This window comes from Acinonyx jubatus, chromosome B4 (assembly GCF_027475565.1).
Source record: "Acinonyx jubatus isolate Ajub_Pintada_27869175 chromosome B4, VMU_Ajub_asm_v1.0, whole genome shotgun sequence".
In the NCBI taxonomy this organism is placed as follows: domain Eukaryota; kingdom Metazoa; phylum Chordata; class Mammalia; order Carnivora; family Felidae; genus Acinonyx; species Acinonyx jubatus.
The window spans coordinates 20,657,972-20,678,758 of record NC_069387.1 but is presented as its reverse complement, the minus strand read 5'-3'; the positions used below and the strand labels follow the sequence as shown (position 1 = coordinate 20,678,758).

General features: G+C 47.6%; 1 protein-coding gene across 2 annotated transcripts in view; it reads left to right on the top strand.

Annotated features, from left to right (window-relative positions):
• PIP4K2A (phosphatidylinositol-5-phosphate 4-kinase type 2 alpha) overlaps positions 1-20,787 on the top strand; it is a 189,353-nt gene that overhangs the window by 123,940 nt on the left and 44,626 nt on the right. The window contains exon 4 of one of the 2 annotated variants that reach the window (XM_027073613.2): positions 12,756-12,908. The exons of the other annotated variant lie outside the window; for it this stretch is intronic. Coding sequence (XP_026929414.1) covers positions 12,756-12,908 — 153 coding nt within the window. The remainder of the gene's footprint in view (positions 1-12,755; positions 12,909-20,787) is intronic. 2 annotated transcript variants of the gene reach the window in all.

The following is a 20,787-nucleotide window of genomic DNA, read 5'->3' as shown; positions in this document are numbered from 1 at the left end:
GTAGGTGTGTATGTGTGTGTCCAGGTTCAGAACTTTCTCCAGTTTATACGTGTGTTTTCAAGTTACTTCATTGGTTTGTAAAGCGCTCAGTGTTGGATTATATTCTTCCGATCATTCGTTGTTGGGCCAAAGTGAGTCCCCGTTACCATGATTTTAAGATATAAGGCATCTTTGAAGACGGATGCCCCCATGGAGGCTTCCACTGTCACTGGCCCTGAGGTTCCAGGCCGCCCGAGGCTCTGCTCCCCTCTAGGTGGATGATTTCACGCACGTTTACCACTCAGGGTGTGTTTATTTGTATCTATTGCCTGTCAGGCTCTGTGCAAGACATTCTAGGCGATGCAGAAGGGAAGACAGAGCAAGGGGACTCCTTTTTGTTTGTTTTTTAAAACCAGAGACAGCTGTTGTTTTTTTTTTTTAACTTTATTTATTTTTGAGAGAGAGAGAAAACAAACACAAGCAGAGGGGCAGAGAGAGAGGGAGACACAGAATCCGAAGCAGGCTCCAGGCTCTGAGCTGTCCGCACCGAGCCCGACACGGGGCTCGAACCCATGAACTGCGAGATCATGACCTGAGCCGAAGTGGGATGCTTAACCCGCTGAGTCACCCAGGCGCCCCATTGTTTGTGTCTGCTGTTCGCTTGCTTTTAAACTATTCCACGCCAGATTCTGTATTTGATGCTAATGAGATTTACAGAAACCCAGACATCTTTTTTACTCTTCTCCAAGAAAAGCTGCGTCCCTCTTTCCAGCCTCTCCGAGGACCAGAACGTTTCACAACAGGCCTGGGAAGTGAAAGGGAGGCTTCGCTTAAAGTTTCTGAGCTGCGGGAGAGGACTGCCCGCCAGAGACCAAAACGTTCCGCAGGACGGGGATGAGGCAGTTAAGCCTCGACACAGCGCGTAATTGAAACTGAGGCCCTCTTGTTCTTTGTGGAGGATAATCACTGGGCTTTCTCTTCCCCTGCCGCGTCTCCTGAATTAGAATCCCTCATTATTTGCATCTGATGCACCTTCTCCTTTGTATTTGTAACAGAGAATTCTAATTTTAAAACAACTGATTCTAAAAGCTCACGTCTGAAACTTTTGATGTTGTCCTTTCGGGTTTCAAAATAACGTTTTTACGGTGTGAAGAAAGACCTTCAGGGTGTGCGGAGCTGTGGCAAACAAAATATCTGCACAAGACAGCGCCTGTCATCACGTAGATTTCCCCAAGTGTCACTTAGGCTGAGGGCAGGGACTGAGTCCAGCGTGCCCACCAGGGTGCAGGCCCAGAACGTAGCAGCGGCCAGGCCTCGGGCAGGCCCGTAGGAAATACGTGAGGCAGAAGGGGAGGGAGGGCTGGTGGGGGGGTGGGGGGAGACCAAGGTAAGTGAGCCCTCTGGGCCAGAGCATGGCGGCCGAGAGCCCAGGAAATGCTCAGCCCCTGGATGGTGGCGGTACTGCGGAGATAAGGACGGGAAGCTGGACTGCAGACTTCAGCCAGATTCGTCAGCCCCGGAGCAGCCGTGCGGATTTTGCACAGGGGAGTGATGTGAGGACGTGTGAATTGTCTAAAGATGACTGAGGGTGGTCACGCGCAGAATGCAGAAAGAGGAGGTAACAAAAGCCGGAGCCCGTGCAATGTCCCAGCAAAGTGAAGAGGCATAAACCAGGGCACTTGAGAGTGACAGGGTGAGGCAGAGAGCAGTTTTGAGACACACGTGACAGGAGTTGGGGGTGGCGGAGCCTGAGGGGCTGGGAGAGCGGGGGGTGCGAGTCACGGGGGAGGGGCAGGTCGTCATGCAGTGGGGCAGCCTGGGGGGTGCTCGGGGTCGGGGTCGGGGTCAGGAGCTGAGGCCCGGGCCTGGGAGGGATTGGCATGTGGGTGCTTGTCTCTCGACAAACCTACCTACGCTGTCACCACCTGGAACTTACTCCCTGAACCATATCAGCTCTTCCTTTTCCCATTGAGACTGTTGTCTCTTGGGCCAGCTTGTTCACAGCTTCTCACACCCGCGGGCCTCACGGCTGAGCCTCCGTGGGCCCCACAGTGCGTATCGGACAGAAGCTCCTCCCGGGGCTGAAAACCGAAGGATCGGACAATCTCCTGACAGACTTTTGGGAAAACTCCCTCACAACCCACCAACATCATCAGATTTTCTTTTTCTTGTGCTTTCTCTGCTCTTTCTTATGAATTGAACCGGTTACTGTCCCCACCTGAGAACTCAGGCTTCCTGTTTGCCTGTGTTCCTCACCCTGAACCCACTTTGGGTGATGACCCGTGATTTCCAACCAGGAGCGGACAGTCATCTCGTCAGGGAGCTCCTGTCCGGGTTAGATGTTGTGTTTGCTTCTTACGATCCTTAGACACAGGTCTGGGGTATTTTGATCTCGGTCAGTTACCAACCCGAGGGTTTTGTTTTGTTTTTTAACAAAGAGAAAGAGAGTATGCAAGTAGGGGAGAGGGGCAGAGAGAGAGATGGGGAGAGAGAATCCCGGGCAGGTTCCACACTGTCAGCGCAGAGCCCGATGTGGGGCTCGAACTCACGATCCACACGTGAGCTCATGACCTGAGCCAAAGTCAGATGCTTAACCGACTGAGATTTTTGAAGGAGGTCTCGTGGCGCTCTGTGAAGTTCCCGCATCTCTGCTGCTTTCTCTGCTGGCCATCACCATTCATTTGTGTGTTCTTTTCTCCGCCGTTTCATTATTGATAAGTGTTAAATTGCAATGTGTCTTGCTCCCCTTTTTAATGAAAGCCACTCTGCGCCTGGGATCACAGCTCAGACTTTCTTTGAAATTCCCAAAGAGCTTAACACATGACTTTGAACACAGTGGGCATTTAATAAATCCTTGATGATGATGTTCAAGTTAGCGTGTTGGTCTTTCCCCCTCTGACGAGGTCAGAGGACCATCTGTGCTTTCTCAGATCTGTCAAATGCAAACCCAGAAAGCAGCCTCATTGGGTGGTTGCTCCTGGCTCCCCGCCTTGTGATTCGAGGCATGTAATCATAATCCTGAGTTGTCCGCAGGGAGCGATCGGCTTCCAGGTTTCAAGTCCCCAAAACAGGTAGCGTGGGTTAGGAAAAAAGAGCGTTTCCTGGGAGCAAGGGGGCTGGTTTGAGTTTTGGATCTTCAGTGACTGTTGGCTGTGGCTACATCCAGTCACTTACTCCCGGTGAGTCTCAGTTTTCTCATCTGTGAAATGAGGGAGAAGGATGCGATGTTTGCTGAGGCCCTGCCAGCTGTCAACTCTCTGGATGTGTTATTAAGTCATCTCGAGTAGATGACAGTCGCCGAGGCTCTTATATACAATATTGACGTGTTCTCTTTGTGAGATGGTGGCCTCTGTACATTGGAGCATGACAGGCCTGATTTTAAGCGGCCTCTCTGTTGATTAAAAAAAAAAAAAAAGAAGAAGAAAACAACTCTCCATCCATGAGTTTTAACAGAAATGCAAACCATATCAAAATGGGGAGCGGGGGGGGGGGGGGGCAGGGGGAAGAAACCAAAAATGCCTAAGACGAGGAGAATGAAGTGTTCAAAATGCTTGGGTATTAAAAAAAAAAATGCACAGGGGACCGTAATGGTTGCTAAATCATGACATTTTCATGAGAGACATTAGAAGATGGCCGCTAAGAATGAGCTAATCAAATTGACCTTTACATTTCCTCCACTTTTCTGGGCACCCCCCCCCCGCCCCCAACCCCGGACCTCCCACTGAGGAAACAAACCTCTTCAGTGTAGACTGTAGAGGAGTGGGGAGGGAGGATGGCACCATTAATCCCTTTCTGAAGGGAAATGACGACAAATTTCCATTTAGAAGCGCACGAAGGCCGCTGAAGAGGGAGCCGTATCTCTCATGATCTTCCTTTATTCCCTGCCGAGGGCTGACATGGTATATTGGAGCTTCAAACACAGCTCTTGAGGTTTGGGGACAGGGCGCTGTACGATCCGTAATATATGTGGCTGTGGAAAATGGAGGTGCTGAAAAAAAGTTCACTTACCAACTGGCAAGATAGGCAAGCAAATCTGGGCTCAGTGGTCAGATTGCTACCCGCCCTACCTCCAATAGCTTTGCCCCAGAATTTCAGTTTTTGTCAGAGCCCATCTTCTCCCCCCCCAACTCCCCAGCAAGCCCAGAAGTACCCCACGACGCAACATCTGCTGGCTGTCGTGCATCCCCTGCACTGGACCGAGGACAGGGTGCCCGTAATGTCCCTTCACTCGCCCAGAGACGGCGCAGGGGCTACAGCCAGCACCGTCGGTCACGTCAGGGACTTGCAAGAAGAAAGTTCGGTTCTGTCACACACGCCTCTGTCCCGTAGGAGCGTTTCTATGAAATGTCCGCAACAGGCAAATCTAGAAGACCGTCGATTTGTGGTTTCCTAGAGCAGGTCAGAATGGGAGTGACTGCTAACGGGCCCAGGCTTCTTTTTGAGGTGATGAAAATGTTCCAGAATTCATTGCGGGGATGGTTAACTCTGTATATATACTTAAAAAAAAACCATTGAACTTGAAGTAGGCGGATTGTGTGGTATGTGAGTTACAGCTCAGTAACGCCATGAAGACAGAAGAATGTTGGCGGTTTAAGATTCGTTTATATTCAGTGTATGATTTTGTTTTTTCCTTCCACCACCGATTTCAGTTGCCTTGTTCTCGAGGGCCGGGCGTTGTGATAACGGTATTTCCATTTAGAACAAGTGAATTTAAAACGTTACATAGTTTATAATATGAAGCTAACGCATGTATAGAAGAAAGGGGTAGCCAATGAACACAGCAGTTAGCTTTACATTTATGATTAGATTTCACCCTAAACTGATAGCAAATCGTTATCCGTTCCTACGTCTCTACAAGCTAACAGCAGTAACTATCACTGAATAGCGATTAGGAGAGCGAGAAGGAAACCTAGAGACATGAAGTCCAACTTTCTTTGCAGATAATCAGGTAACAGAGTGAGGGGCGGGGGAGGCGAGTTGGGCGGGCTCGTCGCCCTTAACTTCTGACTTGCTCTATTTCTGTCATACATGCTGAGACCTTATGGGCAGTGACGCTGTACCAAGGTCTGTTCATTCATATTTTGAATATTAAAGTGAGTCTTTGAAGGCCCCGCATTGAATGGGATTGTGGTTTCGTGGGAAGCCAACCTATTACACAGGTGACTTCCCGGACGATCAGTTCCAAGGTTACTTTTCCAAACCTCCATTCCTCTCCTCAAGCCGTCATCTTTAGCCGGCACCTGCTCACCCTTCATTATTCTTGTTTCTCCCTCGAGGTAACAGAGGCAACGGAGGCCTGCACATTGGGCTACCCTGAGTCCATCCCCTCCCCACCCCCCACCCCTGCCATTCCTGCAGATTCATGGGCATCTTCAGCCAGCCTACTTTCCTCCCTTCCTCCTCCTCAAGAAGGAGGCACCCACTGCCCCCAGCTGCCTCCCCCCACCCCTTTCTATTTCTTTAGAGACTTGTCCCACCCCTTTCCCCTTTGGTGGAGGTAAGCGGGGGCCAAGGACAGGAGAAAGACCTTGCGGGTTGGGAATTTTCAACTTGAAAGGTCTTTATAAAATGTTTTAAGTTCTTTTATAAAAATGTAAGTGGTTGTTATGGAGGGCTGTAGGAAATAACCTGCAAAGGTGAATGGAGAGTGTGTGGCTCTCAATTTTCACTGGGTACAAACTAGAGGCTTGGCCAGGGCGGGGACAGGAGGAATCAAGAGCAAATTAGAAGAACTTACTATGAGTCCTTCATTTTTTTTTTTTTTTTTTAACGTTTATTTATTTTTGAGAGAGAGAGAGACAGAGTGTGAGTGGGCAAGGGGTAGAGAGAGGGAGACACAGAATCCTAAGCAGGCTCCAGGCTGTCAGCACAGAGTCCGACGCGGGGCTCAAACTCGTGAACCGCGAGATCTTGACCTGAGCTGAAGTCAGACGCCTAACCGACTGAGCCACGCAGGCACCTCTATGAATCCTTCATTCTTAACTTCCTATCCTGCAGAATCATCTGTCAATATCAGTCTGCCCCTCTAAGTAGCTTCCAAGTTGAAATTTACTATTTATAATAATAGCTACTGTTTACTGAGTACTACTGTATTCCAGGCACTATTATAAAAAGTTTACATTCTCTAATTTAACCCCCAGGCAAACTTTTGATTGGTATTATCATTATCCTCATCATTATTACCTTTCTACACATGTAGACACTGAGGCACAAAGAGCTTAAATAACTTGTCCAAATTCATAGTCTTGATTTCTAAAGTTCCCGTGTCCAATTCCATGTTATTCCGTCTCCTAGTTTCCTCATCAGCACTGTTTGGAACTTGAAACATCAGGCCTCTGCTTATGTTAATGTGAGCCTGAGGAAATATGAGGAAACTAGATAGACGGATGAATAAAGTAAACACAGAGAGATGGTCTCGACGTTCAGAATCTTCTGATGAGTGTGTACTTAGTAGGTTGGTGATAATGCGTTCTCTTCCGATGGCTTCTAGACTTGGGAATATGTAATGGGATGGACATTTCACACACTCAATGCCCTGGATTGCCTTTATATTGTGTTGTGACTTTGACCCCAGATATCCCCAGGGCACTTTGTTTTGCATGTTCACACTTTTGAACTGAGAGGTTCAGAATCCCAGATTTTGAATTTCTTAAGCACACCTTATTTCAGAATATATAACTCTCTAAGCTTTGTCCTTGACAGGGAATCTGTTCTCTAATGAGAATAGAGCTCCACACTCTAGGCAGCTTTCTCATACACATGGACAGGTAGGTCAGGGGGAACATTCCTGACAGTAAATTTTTTATTTTGGAAATAGGAATTACCTTGAAGGTCTCTGAACCAGCCCTATAAATGGTGCTTTGTAGGCCTTTGGTTAGATCAGACTTTCATCTCAGACTTGGTCTTTAAATCAGGTGGTCCAGATGAGAAAGAATTTTTTTTTTTAAGTTTATGTACTTATTTTAAGAGAGAGAGAGACGGCATGAGTGAGGAAGGGGCAGAGAGAGAGAATCCCAAGCAGGCTCTGCGCTGTCGGCACAGAGCCCGAAATCGCCAGATCATGACGTGAGCTGAAACCCAGAGTCGGACGCTTAACCGACCGAGCCACTCAGGTGCCCTTAGAAAGATTTTTTTTTTTTTTTTTAAATGGTGCCATCAGCTAGACCTTCTTTCTTCCGTGCAGAGCTTGTCCTAGCTTGCAGATTTTTGCCTTAACTTCTTTTTCTGTTTCTTTCTTTCCTTACCAGTTGAGCATTGTAGAGAATGAGCCAGTTTAGCACTCCCGGAGGAAAGGATTTCTTCTTTCAGCCTTGGCATTCTTTGCCAAGAAAACCCTTATTGCTTTAAGCCGGGAAAGACAGAGGATGGGGCAGTCTGTAAAGATAGGAGCCAGTCCCCAAAAGAGAATGAGAACCCCCAGCAATTCCCAGAACGTGTGGACTAATTAAAACAGGCACAATGAACTACGCCACCTGGTCAGAAATGTGAAGAAATCTCAGGATTGGTGCTGTCACCCCAGTGCACGGACGGGACCGGCAGAAATACTGAGTGCTTAGGCATCTCCCAGCCCCCTCTGTGCCATTGGATTGTCTGACTCCAAGCTCGGGACTCAGCCACACATGCTTTCCCTGTCCCGAAACCTGTTCCACAAACATCCATCACTTTCAACTCTTGCCTGGAGAGAAGACGGCTCTTACTCCTACCCCTCCTCCCCCAAGTCGAGGAACGAACAGCCCTAGGATGAGTCAGGATACATAAATACACATGTTAATAAAAGTGCGAATTGAGGGCTCTGGGCTGCATTCGCGTCGAAGCTGTTACCGAGGATTTACCTTTACTCGGCGAAACTGCAAACCTGAGACACTTTTGGTTTTGGGCCAGTTCGCCCATGCTCTTAAGTTGTGATTAGAAGGCATTTGTCACCACGGAAGAATCTGTGTCAACAGTCCTATTGTTGATGCACCCCAGACTCTCCAGCCCGGGAGGGATGGTGGCCGACTGCCCCTGCAGGGCCCCCCCCCCGCCACGTACCTCATCCCACCGAGGTGTTAAAGGACTGAGGCAGGCCAGTCATTTCCACTCTGGGCTTCTGTTTTCTTGCCTGTCATGGGATGGTTTGGAATAATCTCCAAGGTTGTTTCCAGCTGTCGTGCTCCTGGATTAAGAGAATTACTTACACACAGAGGGCCCCTCTGGCCATCCCAAGCTCTGCTTCTCTCGGGCCTTCCTCCTCTTGACCTCGCAAACTCACCAAGCATCCCGTGTGATTCTACAGTCCGTTTTTCCTTTGGGACAGAGCGGAGCGCACTGAAGAATTTCAATGTTCGGCTTTGCTAGGTAGCAGACTGTACCGAGGCCGCTCAGCGAGTCCTGTCGGCCTGCAGCCCTGACCTCCTCCCCTCAGCCCCCTTTCTCGGCCTTGCTGAAATTGTCCTGAGCCCATCTGCAATCAGCGAAGCGTCAGTTTCATGCTCCCCTAAGAACGATTGCCACCCCCTGTTGAATCATGGCCCAGACGTCCTAAACCATCATCATGCCCCTGCTGAGTGGGCGTACTTTTCTGACTGCACTTCTGTTGGGAAACATACAGACTCACCCTCCGAGGTGAATCTCCGGTTCCTGGAGCGGCACGTCGTGCCTTCGAGTAAAGACTTTCTTAGAGTTATGAAAGGTCTGAGGTAGACATCCCATTCAGCTCCCCCTCTCCCCTGCTTTATTCTCCATCAGTTCACAAACCCAGAAACTGAGGCTCAGAGAGGCTAAATGACATCCAAGGGTTGAAGAGTGACAGAACGTGTACTGGGTTCCAGCCCGGCTCCCTACCATTACACAGTACTGCCTTTACACACACACACACACACACACACACACTCACTCACTCTCTCTCTCTCTCTCTCTCTCTCTCTCTCTCCCCTACCTTATTTCAAAGACCACAGAAAGTCGATAATGATGATGTTAAGTAATGTCAAAAGTCTTTTCAAAAATTGCCCTTTCCGGCTTCCTCAGAGGAAGCTTCCGGCAGGAGGCTTAGGCATTATTACTTGACTCCGTTGTACTCCACAGTTTGGTTATCTTCAAGTGGGAAAATGCACCTGACCTTTCCTATCTCAGAGGAATGTTGTGAAAATAAAATACGAACTAATGAGTTGGATTTTCCCAAGTGCTTGAGTCATTCCAAGGATCGTGCATTTTGTATAAATTGTGTTTTCTCTTCTGAGTTTCTGCTTGTCTAGGTCGTTCGGTGAACTTGATTCGCTGTCTTTTTACATTCATAGTGATTATAAAAGGTACATTCTTAACTGTGACAAGTATCTGTTCCTAACTTCACTGATTATTTGAAACTGAAGAGCCTTAAAAAAAAATCCTTACACATAGCGGTAGTAGGCACTGTAGGTTGGGACCACTCACGTGATTATTGAAAAACTGAGTTGAGGCAGAATTAAGATTAGAATTTGTGAAGTGTTATGACCAGGATTAGGACGTGGGCAGTATGCTCATACAGAGTCTATAATAAATGCTTGTCAATATATTTGAAACTGAAGGGGAAGACAAAGAATTTGCAAGGAGGTAGCGTCTGAGCTAAGGAGGTGCTGCTCATTGGATGAATCATTTCCAGCCCTTTGGAAATTCAGATGCTGCCTTGTACATATCATAATGAAACACTCCTTTAATGAATTAATACAGTGGGTGCAATCAATTCTTCATCCTCACCGTAAAGCCTCCCATTTTAATCAAAGCAGAGTTGCACAGAATATAACGGGAAAGGTGTTCATGCAGGTAAGTGTGTAATGACTTTACGCACTAAGAACACAGAAAACACGTCATAGCCACCGTTCAGTGGACCCTTGATTGTCCCACGGGCGGCAGACCTGCTGTGAGCAGCCCCATCTGCTTCAGATGCCCCACCCCATGCCTGCTGGGTCAGAACCTGCATTTTAACAGGATCCCAGGTGATTTGGTTGCTCCTTAAAGTTTGAGAAGCACTTAGTGTGCAGCTTTCAATTGTATTGTCTTCCCAATGGCCTCTGTAACACCTAGGAAAGCGATCTGTAAATATGCTGCCTTAATTCGGTCCTTTGCAGAACACAGGTGCCCTTTACTATATACCCCACCCCCTTCCTGAAAGGAGTTATTTGGAATAATTTTCTGCAGGTTAACGTGTGGGAGGAAAATGTGAGACCATTAGCCAGTAGCAATGACTGCTTTTTTTTTTTTTTTTGCTAGCATTTAAAACCCCTAAAGGGGGAATTCACTCTGATTTTCTTCCTTTTTATTCTACTAAGGAGAATTTTTTTTTTTGAGAGGAGAAAGAAAAACATGATTGGGAATTAAACTCTTTATCAATATGGCCATTTTCATCCTGAAAATTATTTCCATCCTTCTCGGTCTAATGAATTTCAGTGGTCTTAAGAATGACTTAACACTGCCAAATCCTGCTTGTAAAGTCATTGCAAGTTGCATCGATTTTTTTTTTCCCCCCTCTCTCCAGTTTCTAATAGGCTGAGGAAAGCAAATTCAGTTAATCGGCAGCATTGGCTTTGCACTTGACAGGTGTGGCCGCCACATCGCAAGCGAGACGCACAGGACAGCACGGTGCGCTGCCGTGGCATCAGCACCCAGTCTGGGAGACCCTCCCTCAGCCCGAGGCGGACCTTCAGGAGGTCTTACTCTGCCCCCGCAATTTAGTTCTGCTTCATATAGCCAAACCTTGCTGGATTTCGTCTAGAAAGGAAGGAAAGGATAAGGAGACTTGAATATACCAGACACAGAGGAACTCTCCCCTTGAAAATCCATGATGCAGTGATATCCCCTGCCTCTCTAAAGACGTCTGTCCCTTAACGAGACATTCACTGGGGCTTTGGAGTGCCCACTGGTAGAGAGGAAGTTGGAGGGGGAAAGGGTCTTTGCCTTTGAATCCCTCAGATGCAGCCGAGTGGGGCCAGGCAGGGCAGGAAGGGCAACACTGAGGAGCACAGGTAGCAGGGGTGGGGACCAGACTTCTCAGATGCTACAGGTTATCCTAGTCGGCTGAGTGACCAGTGTGAGAAGGTGGGGGAAGTGGGGGAGGTCAAGAAAACAGGAGATTGGGGTGCCTGGGTGGCTCAGTCAGATCTTCTGCCTCCTTCTCTCTTTGCCCCTCCCTTGTTGTTGTGCTCCCACACACTTTCTCTGTTTCTCTCAAATATAAATTAACATCGGGGGCCTGGGTGGCTCAGTCGGTTAAGCGTCGGACTTCGGCTCAGGTCATGATCTCACGGTTTGTGGGTTCAAGCCCCACGTCGGACTCTGTGCTGAGCGATCAGAGCCTGGAGCCTGTTCGGATTCTGTGTCTCCCTCTCCTCTGCTTCTCCCCTGCTTGCACTCTGTCTCTCACACAAATAAATAAAAACATTAAAAAAATTTTTTTTAATAATAAAATATTAAAAAAAATTTTTTTTTAGTGTTTTTATTTATTTTTGAGAGAGAGAGAGAGAAAGAGAGGGAGACACAGAATCCGAAACGGGCTCCAGGCTCTGAGCTGTCAGCACAGAGCCTGACGTGGGGCTTGAACCCACGGACCATGAGATCATGACCTGAGCCAAAGTCAGACGCTTAACTGACTGAGCCACCCAGGTGCCCGTAAACATTTTTTTTAATCTTAAAAAAAAAAGAAAGAAAGAAAACAGGAGATTCAAACAGGAGAGTCACAAATGAGAAGAGGGGAGACATTAGGGTGGGCTTATGTAGCTAGAGTGCCATTAGTGTGACCCAGATACTGGAATGAACTGGTGCTCCAAGAGCCCCTCCTCATCCACTCTCCAGGAGCTAAGTTCTCAAAAATGGCTGAAGGGAGGGTGGGGGTGGACCAAGCCAGAATCTTAGGAGGAGCTAGTTTGGGATACACCTGCCCCAGCTCCTCCCCAGGCATGCCACAGACAACACAGTTTTGAGTAGTTTTCCTAGTTGAGTACCTGGGATCTGAGCCAGCAGCCCTGGAGATGGGATCCTAGCCCTTCCCCTTACTAGCCATGTGACCTTTGCCCAATGATCAACCCATCTCTTCTCCCGTCTCCTCCTCTGTAAACCTGTGATAATATTAATAGTAACCATTTCATGGAGATGTTACCAGAATTAGGAGAAAGAAATGCTTTGCACCTGCTGTTTAGGGGAATACCTGTCCTATAAGGAAACCACTCAGGGAATATAAAAAAAAAAAAAAAAAAAAAAAGGTTTTCACGACTGGAACCTAAGTTTATTCAGAAGAAAATCCGAGCCCTGTCCCACTCAGAAAAGAACAAGGTGAGGGGCGCCTGGGTGGCTCAGTCGGTGGAGCGTCCGACTTCGGCTCAGGTCACGATCTCGCGGTTCGTGGGTTCAAGCTCCGTGTCGGCCTCTGTGCTTGGATCCTGCTTCGGATACTGTGTCTCCCTCTCTCTCTGCCCCTCCCCCGCTCACACTCTCTCTGTCTCTTTCTCAAACATAAATAAGCATTTTTAAAAGTTTTCTTTTAAAAAGGAAAGAACAAGGTGAACACAGTAACGTTGATTGTAATTCTAGGGATTCGCCTACTTTAAGGACACTAGAAGCACAGTACGGATCCAAGCTGTCTGCATTACATTTGAAAGACTACCCACTTGAGTCACTATGAATATATAATGTCACCCTACTTACACCGATTTCTTCCAAACGTAACCGTGTTTGAAGACTTGTGATGACAGCACGTGATCTGCAAATGAGAAAACCATGCCTCTAACCAGTCTCTTTCCTCTTCCCTCCAACCTTATCCCAACGGGAAGAATTCCTTGACGAGGAGCGCACCCCTTCCCAACGACTCCCAGGCACGCAGCGGGGCTCGATTCCACACTTCCTATGACAAGAGATACATCATCAAGACCATCACAAGTGAAGATGTGGCCGAAATGCACAACATCCTGAAGAAATACCACCAGGTAGTTTTTCTTTATTTGAAACTCTTGAGAAAGTGAACTGAAAGTCACGATGAATTAGGACCAAGACCAAAGATCTAGGTAGGAAATGATGAGAACACATTTGGCATAAAAGTCTCCTCTAGCTGGGTTTCTTAACACTACTGTGGCCAGATGACTGATAACATTTAGGAATTCTTATACTAGGAAGATCATTAGTTATGTATAAAACATTCTTCATATGAAACTCTTCTCCATAATAGTTTTGATGATGACCGTTCTGATTTTAAAATCACTCGGTTTAAGATTTGGCAACATTTCAGAAGTGTTTCACCCATGCCAGAAGTTAGGTGTTGATCTCTCGAGGACTTATTCACTTACATGTCCAAATCCTGTCCTGTTTTCTCGGTCTCTTCCTGTCCTGGCCCCAGAAAGGTCCACCCCACTCTGAGAAAATTGTTTGGTTTGAGAAAGTGGGTGTTTGTGTTTCCTGCCTCTTTTTCACCCCTCATGTTATCCCTTTATAATCCCCTGGGGATAAAATGAAGGTACCCTTGGGAGCAGCAGTCTGTCCTTCTGTCTCCCTCCCTCCCTCGCTCTCTCAATCTCAATAAATTCCAATGTAAGTGTGCCTGGTAGAACAACCGTTCTCAGGGCCCAGCCAGAGGTACAAAAGGCTTTTCCACTTACTGTGGAATAAGAGCATGCAGCCCAGTATCAGACAATCCTGGGTTCAAATCCCAGCCCTGTCGCCTACTAACCACATGACTTCTGGACTTCAGAGCCTCATTTTCTTCCTTTATTTATACAGTGGAGATAATAACAGCACCTAACTCTGGAGTCCTGAGGGTTGAAGGGGAGAATGTACATTAGCACCCCGTCTGCCATACCTTAGGAGCTCAATATATGGTGTTGGGAACCATTCTCATTAAGTCACGCAACAGTGGCGTGAATGTCACCGTTGTTTACAACGTCATAGCGGTCCTCCTCAGAACTCGTGTTTGAACCACACGCTAAAACACGTACATGCGCGCACGCGCGCGCACGCACACACACACACACACACACACACGCTTTTAGAGTCCTGCTTTGTTTTTTTACCTGAATACCTCCAGGTAACGATTGGCTGCACAGAAGGTAGTCAGACAAAGTGCTGAGGGCCCTGCCTGTGTTAACCAAAGGATTCTGAATCATTATTATGTACCCGCCTCTTAAGGTGACTGTGTTGATGGCAGTGCTCCTTTGGACTTGTGAGCTCCCGAGATGTCTGTTTAAAAGTCATTTTCTGGGACGCCTGGGTGGCTCAGTCGGTGAAGCGCCCGACTTCAGCTCAGGTCATGATCTCGTCGTTCGTGAGTTCGAGCCCCGCGTCGGGCCCTGTGCTGACAGCTCAGAGCCTGGAGCCTGCTTCAGATTCGTTGTCTCCCTCTCTCTCTGCCCCTCCCCCGCTCATGCTCACTCGCTCTCTCTCTCAAAAATATTAAAAAAATTTTTAAATACATAAATAAATAAAAAATAAAAGTCAGCTTCCTTACTTTATGGTCACGCACGATGTGCTGACCATCGTGGATCATTTCTTCGCAGTTGCTGTTTCCTCCCATCTTTGCAAATGTGATCGACTGCATTCTGCTCGCAGTGAAATCTGTCAACATCTTTGAGCTATATTCTGTTTCAGGAAACGGGGGACTGTGCCTGATTTGTTTTCTAAAAACATTAGTCAGCCTGTAAATTCATTTCCTATCTAAAAAATCTTTTATAACATCTGTTCCTTTTGAAACTTGTTCTAGAGCATTTATGCTATTGCCTAATATGAAGGACGCTTTAAAATGCCGGCATAGTACAGGCGAGGGGGGGAACACTAAGGCACTCGCTTCTGAATGGATTGGATTGTAAGAGGCAGCGTTTACCTGTTCACCTTTTAAGCTGTCTACTATTTCGTGTTCCCCCTCTGGAACTTAATGTCATACTTAGACATTCTTTTTATTCTTTCTCTAAATTGCCTCAGAACATTCAAAGCAAAGTGATACCTCAAGTGACTGATGAAAACATACTCTTCTGATACATGACTCTGATACTGTTCTAGTAAAATGTGACACACAATTCAAGCATCAACTCCTTGATGACAACGTTGAGTTGAGAATTTTTTTGACTTTACAGAAATCACTGTTTGAAACGTTTTCTCCCGGGTAGTCCCTGTACCCTAACATGCAGATCTGACATAGTGTTAGTATTACATAAAATACATCAGGGATCAAAACAAATCGATTGACGTGCTCCCAGGGCTTTCAGAGCGTGCAAGATTTCCTTCCGTTCCACTGCTAGAAAATTGTTATTTTCTCGGTATGTTCTTCATCCAGAAAAGTCTCAATTAGGCAACATCTGGATTTTTCTTTCCGCTTAGAAATAGTATTTTTAAATATAAAGCATCTTGATCATTGAGAATCACCGTTGTTAACACAATTAATGTAAAGGACGTGACATTGAAAAGCAGGAGACATAGATCCTGGCTTGTTATGAAATGGCTACTTAGGCGATCTCTGAACCTCAGTGTCCCCACCTGAGTTCCATTCATTCATTCATTCATTCATTCATTCGTTCACGGTCTTACTCTTGACCTAATTCCAGAAAGGATATAAGGTGGCCTTGAAGGAAGTTTGAAATACAAGATAGAATCAGTGGGAAGAAAGGGAACGTAGAAGAGGGAAGGAGAGGGCGAAGGCACAAAACGGAGCGTGGGAAGAGCCGAAAATGTCATGCCATGGTGACCAGTGTGCTTGGTGGCACGAGGTCCGGTAGACCGCAGTTTCCTAGCATCCAAAGCGGAAAGAGAAACCTGAGTGTGTCAGTTACACGGCTGCTGTGCCTGAAGGTACAGATGAATCGGTTGTTCAGGAGGAACACAACTGTTCTTGGTATTAAGATCAGACAGCGCTGTCTTGAGGAGCACCCCACAGAGGGGGCATGTGGCACAACAAACGTCATCCTTGCAAACAGCCATGCAGCACAGAATTTCCTAGGACTTTAAAAGAAAATCATCATCGTAGGCTGCTGAAACCAGACGGTAATTACACTCGATCGACACGATCGTGCCAGGGAAGGGGCAGTTTGCATGGGTTCCCCGGCCCTCTGCCGGCCTGGCTTCCTCCAGACCGAACTTGAACCTTCTTCACGCTGCTCCTCTCACAGGCCACCTTCCAATGAGCTGTGGGTAACTTTCCATGGTGCTGAGCTCAGCCCTGCTCGTGCCCCTGGGTAGCTGTTCCGGGCGATCAGACACAGGCCGCGTCATCTGCAATCCAGGAGTTGTGGTTCTCTGTTCGGTGACGCTCAGAGGCGTTTGAGATGCACATCAGGCCTTTCTTCCCGCTTTGAGTAGGCCTACACGAACTCTGGGATTTTTGTGGAGTCATAAATTTCTGTCTCTTGCTTTAGCGGCAACTGACTTCTTCCCTTTCGTGTTGCTTTTTGCCGCCTTTACCTTCTAACGTGCTGTGCTTCTGAACCACCTGGGCTAGTAGACAAGCAATGAGACTTGTTCACATTACCTGTCAACGGACGGGACCGGCCCTCCGAGAGGGTGTCTCCTGTGGAATAAACGGATGGACTTGCTGATAGCTGTGGTAATGGCATGGCCCTGTGACTTCTCTTTTCCCTTCTCTTTTCCTTCGTTGTTTTCCGTTTTGATGAAATCTCCCCAGAGCTGCAGCTATGGTCTGGAAGGTCAGAGACCAGGCCAGTGTCTGGAGAAGTGGAACATTGCTAGATGTTTAAATACATTTTTCCTGGGACCAAGCTTCTGACGAGCCTACCTCCCCGGCCATGCGGTGTGGGAGAGGGTTCAAGCCTCGGACTGCGGAGCTGTGTGCTCACTTTTGCCTGTGACCAGCGCCGCGACCTGGGGCAAGTTACCTAACCTCTCCCTGCCGCTTCTCTGCCTATAAAATTTGGATCACAGAACCTCCTTCATCAAGCACCAACCTCCTTAGGTTTTGTGCTAATTAGGCGAATTGATTTTTACAACCTGCTCAGGTTGGTGTATGGTCCGTGCTAAACAAATGACTAAGATAAATACTGTTCTCCTCCCTCCCGGTGTTGAACCCCGTGAACTCTTTCGATCCACTGGGGGGCCTGGTTTCTGATACCGTGTGGTCCTGTTGCAGAATTAGGAGGATTCAAACCTCAAGGAGTTCGAATTTTTCCCAAGTCCTGGTATCTTGCTTTTAGTCTTGACATGCGGCCGAAATCCTACCCTAATTTCTACTCCGCGTCGTCTCTCAGACCAGCGGGAAATTTCTATTTAGCAAAGGAAACACTTACAAGTCTCTCTTACTTTATTTGGTTTTCTCTTTGTTTTATTTGGGAAAATAACCTAATGTTTTGGTGTCAACGCCATCTTCGGATTTTGTCAGGCTACAGTAAACTTGGGTCTCGTAAGTGACGATTATCAGCTGACTGGCCCGACTGTGTCAGAGAGCATTCGAAAAGGGGGGAAAAGAAAATGGTCAAGAACCTACTTGAATGTCTTACTTCCTCTTTAAGTGAGTGATTCTTTTTTTCCCACCGGCTTGAATTCACTGGGAGTTTTGGTATTCTGTCCTTCAGCGTTAACTGAAATTCAGAGTCAGTGTCAGTAAAATTTTAGAAGTTTCAGGAGAGGGAACAAGTTGGTATAAATGATCAAGAAATGCCTAAGAATATCTTTTAAGTTTTTGCAATTCAGGGTTTAAAAGTGCTTCTTTTTTTATTTCAAATGACTGAAATGATCAACTGAAAGAATTGATAAAGTAACGCCCCCAAATCCCTTTTTATCCTTGGCAATTGGGAAACAGTCAGTAACTTGAGCTGAATCTGGATGTTATGCGAGTACCTCACATCTCAGCGGAGGATTTAGAGTGAATGCTGGACTTTTTTTGGACCCTCTCTGAACCATATCTTTTTACCTTCCCACAAAGGACAGTGGTGTCGGCGTTATCATTCGAAGAGTGAGCCACGGGTAGAGGAAAACCCAGAAAACAGGCACCATAAAAGCCGGCCGTTAAAACAACCAGTGTTGGCACAGGAGAAACAGTTACAGACCACATCGTTGCTTCTCAGACTTTGATTCTAGACGCAACACTCGAGCCTCCCACACAAACGCAGATTCTGACTCCGTGGGTCTGGGGTGTGGCCTGAGATGCTGCGTCTCTAACGTGCTCCCAGGTGATGCTGACGAAGCTTCTTGGGTGGCAGGGCAGTGTCTCCTTTCTAGAACTGGGGAAACACTCCCGAGTCTGCCCTTGGGTTTTTGGTTCCCTGTCTGGAGAAGAGGTCTGTTAAAATTTGAAAAGGACATTAAAGCTTTAAGTCCAGGGGGTGCCGGGGAGCTCTGAGCTCCCAGCAGGGCCTCTGCCCTCAGAAGCCGCAGATGCATTTCTTGGTCTTAGAAACAGCCAGAAACATCAGGAAAGGCCTTTGCCATCTCTGGGGTCCCCAGGGAGTCCCCCCACCCCAGCTCCACTTTGCAGGTGGGAGTTGCTGCTTGCTGATGAATGGGGTGCTCAGAGCCCTTGCCTCCCGGCTCCCAGCTCCTGGCATCCTACACATTGGGTCTCGGGTCTCCAGGGAGTTGCCCAACCCACTCACGGCACCTGCCTCCTGCAGCAGATCTTCTCCAGTTTCTGGAAATTCCGCCGACCTTTTCTCTTTATGCATCGTCTTTTCTCCTCTTGCCTCTGTAACAGCTAGAACGTTCTCATTCTGGTCTCCACGGCTCATCACTTCTCTTTGCCATTTTCCACCTGCACACCCCTCTGCTCGTGAGATTCCGGGGAAATTCCTCAGCTGTACCCGTTCCAGCTATACTGTCCTGTTCCCCTGTCTCACCTATCCAGTGCTTTTTGTTTCTATAATTCTGTTTTCCTTCCAGAAGTTCCATTTTTAAATACCTGCCAGTTCATTCCTGATAGTTGCTTGTAATATGCCCATGTCTGAAATGGCATTCTTTATTTTTAGTTTTTTTAGCTTTTAAAAAATGTACTTCTTTTTTAAGTAGCCTTCACACCCAGCATGAAGCCCAGTGCGGGTCTTGAACTCACGACCCTGAGATCAAGACCTGAGCTGAGATCAAGAGTCAGACGTTTGTTTTTTGTTTGTTTTTTTTTTTTTTAATTTTTTTTAACGTTTATTTATTTTTGAGACAGAGAGAGACAGAGCATGAACAGGGGAGGGGCAGAGAGAGAGGGAGACACAGAATCGGAAACAGGCTCCAGGCTCTGAGCTGTCAGCACAGAGCCCGACGCGGGGCTTGAACTCACGGACTGTGAGATCGTGACCTGAGCCGAAGTCGGACGCTTAACCGACCAAGCCACCCAGGCACCCCAAGAGTCAGACGTTTAGCCAACCGAGCCACCCAAGCGCCCCCATCTTCTGTCTTTTAAATGTTTTATGCAGAGCTGTTCGAATTCTCTTTCTGATAGTCCCAACCTTTGTAATTTCTGGGAACCTGAATTTGTTGTTTCTCTCTGCCCCTCCCCCGCTCGTGCTCGCTCACGCTCTCTCTCTCAAAAATAAATAAACGTTAAAAAAAATTTTTAAATATATAATTAAGTTAAGATAAAAGCCTCAGAGCAACCTTCCCAAGCAGAAGCCCACACGGTGTGGGGTCAAGATGTAGACTAGGGGTCATACCTAGGTAGGGTAGGGGAGGGGGGAGGGGCAGGATTGGGCAGACGGGGAGTCAGACCGCCATGCAGGCCAATGAAGCTGTGGCCGACTGGTGCAGTGCTCTTGAGCCCTCCCCCCGAGAAGCTCCTGCGTTGGGCCAGAGTGACAGGGAGGCAGGTGCAGAAGGAGCCTGCCAACAAGGCCGCGGACTGAGCTCCACAGCTGGGTGGGAAGGCCTTCCCCAGGGGCCGCCACACTTGCCTTCTCGTCTTTGGTGGTCCTGGTGAGCTCCTTGCTTAATATCCAGAGGGTCCCCGAGCTTTACTTTAGGCAAGGTGCTGTCCAGAGAGCTTTCTCTGGGCCGAAGAAGGTGAACGGGGAGCACAACATGTTTCTGTCAGGATCTACACCTCGTAGCGCCCTGCCTTTCCTGCTACACAACCCAACTTCTCTGGCCCCAGTTCCTCCTCCTGGCCTGGCTCCCAGGTACCCCTGCTGAAACATTTGACCTCCCAGTCCTAGGCACGGGCCTCTGGGGCCCAGCTCCTGGCTGTTTGGAGGGCAAGAGGATGGTTCTGGAACCTGCCTTCTTTGACCAGCTCAGCCTCCCGTCGAGTGTGGTTCTGGAGGGGCCTTAAGGTCTCAGATCTCCTTAGGATGAGGCTGGAACGGCCATTCTGCATTTTCATTGTAGCCAGGAAAAAATGCCCTAAGCACTTACTTGAGTTTATTTATTTTGAGAGAGACAGACATAGCATGAATGGCAGGGGGTGGGGAGGGAGAGAGAGAACCCTAAGCAGGCTCCACGCTGCCAGCGCGGAGCCCGACGTGGGGCTCAAACTCACAAACGGTGAGATCATGACCTGAGCCGAAGTCAGACACTCGACCGACTGAGCCCCCCAGGCACCCCTCTTTCTTTCTTTTCTTTCTTTCTTGTTGGCGCAGTGATCTATAAACATAGCCAGAGGCACAGTAAGGATTACAGGTAATTTACCCTTTCAGAAACATTAAATGAAACGAGACTTTACATTGAAGTATTAATTTGATGCTATATTAACTTGTCACTCCAAGCCTCTAGAAGAATGAGTGAAACATGATAATAACAGCAATTTCCAAAGCCAAGAGCCCAGGTTCGCACTTGCATGCAGAGCTATAAATATTGATGTGTTGCGGGACATCACTTAGAACCTTCTCGGCTGAAACCTTCCGTCGGCTGTGGGTCTTTTCATGGTGTTTCATTTTGCACGAGAGGAGCAACAAA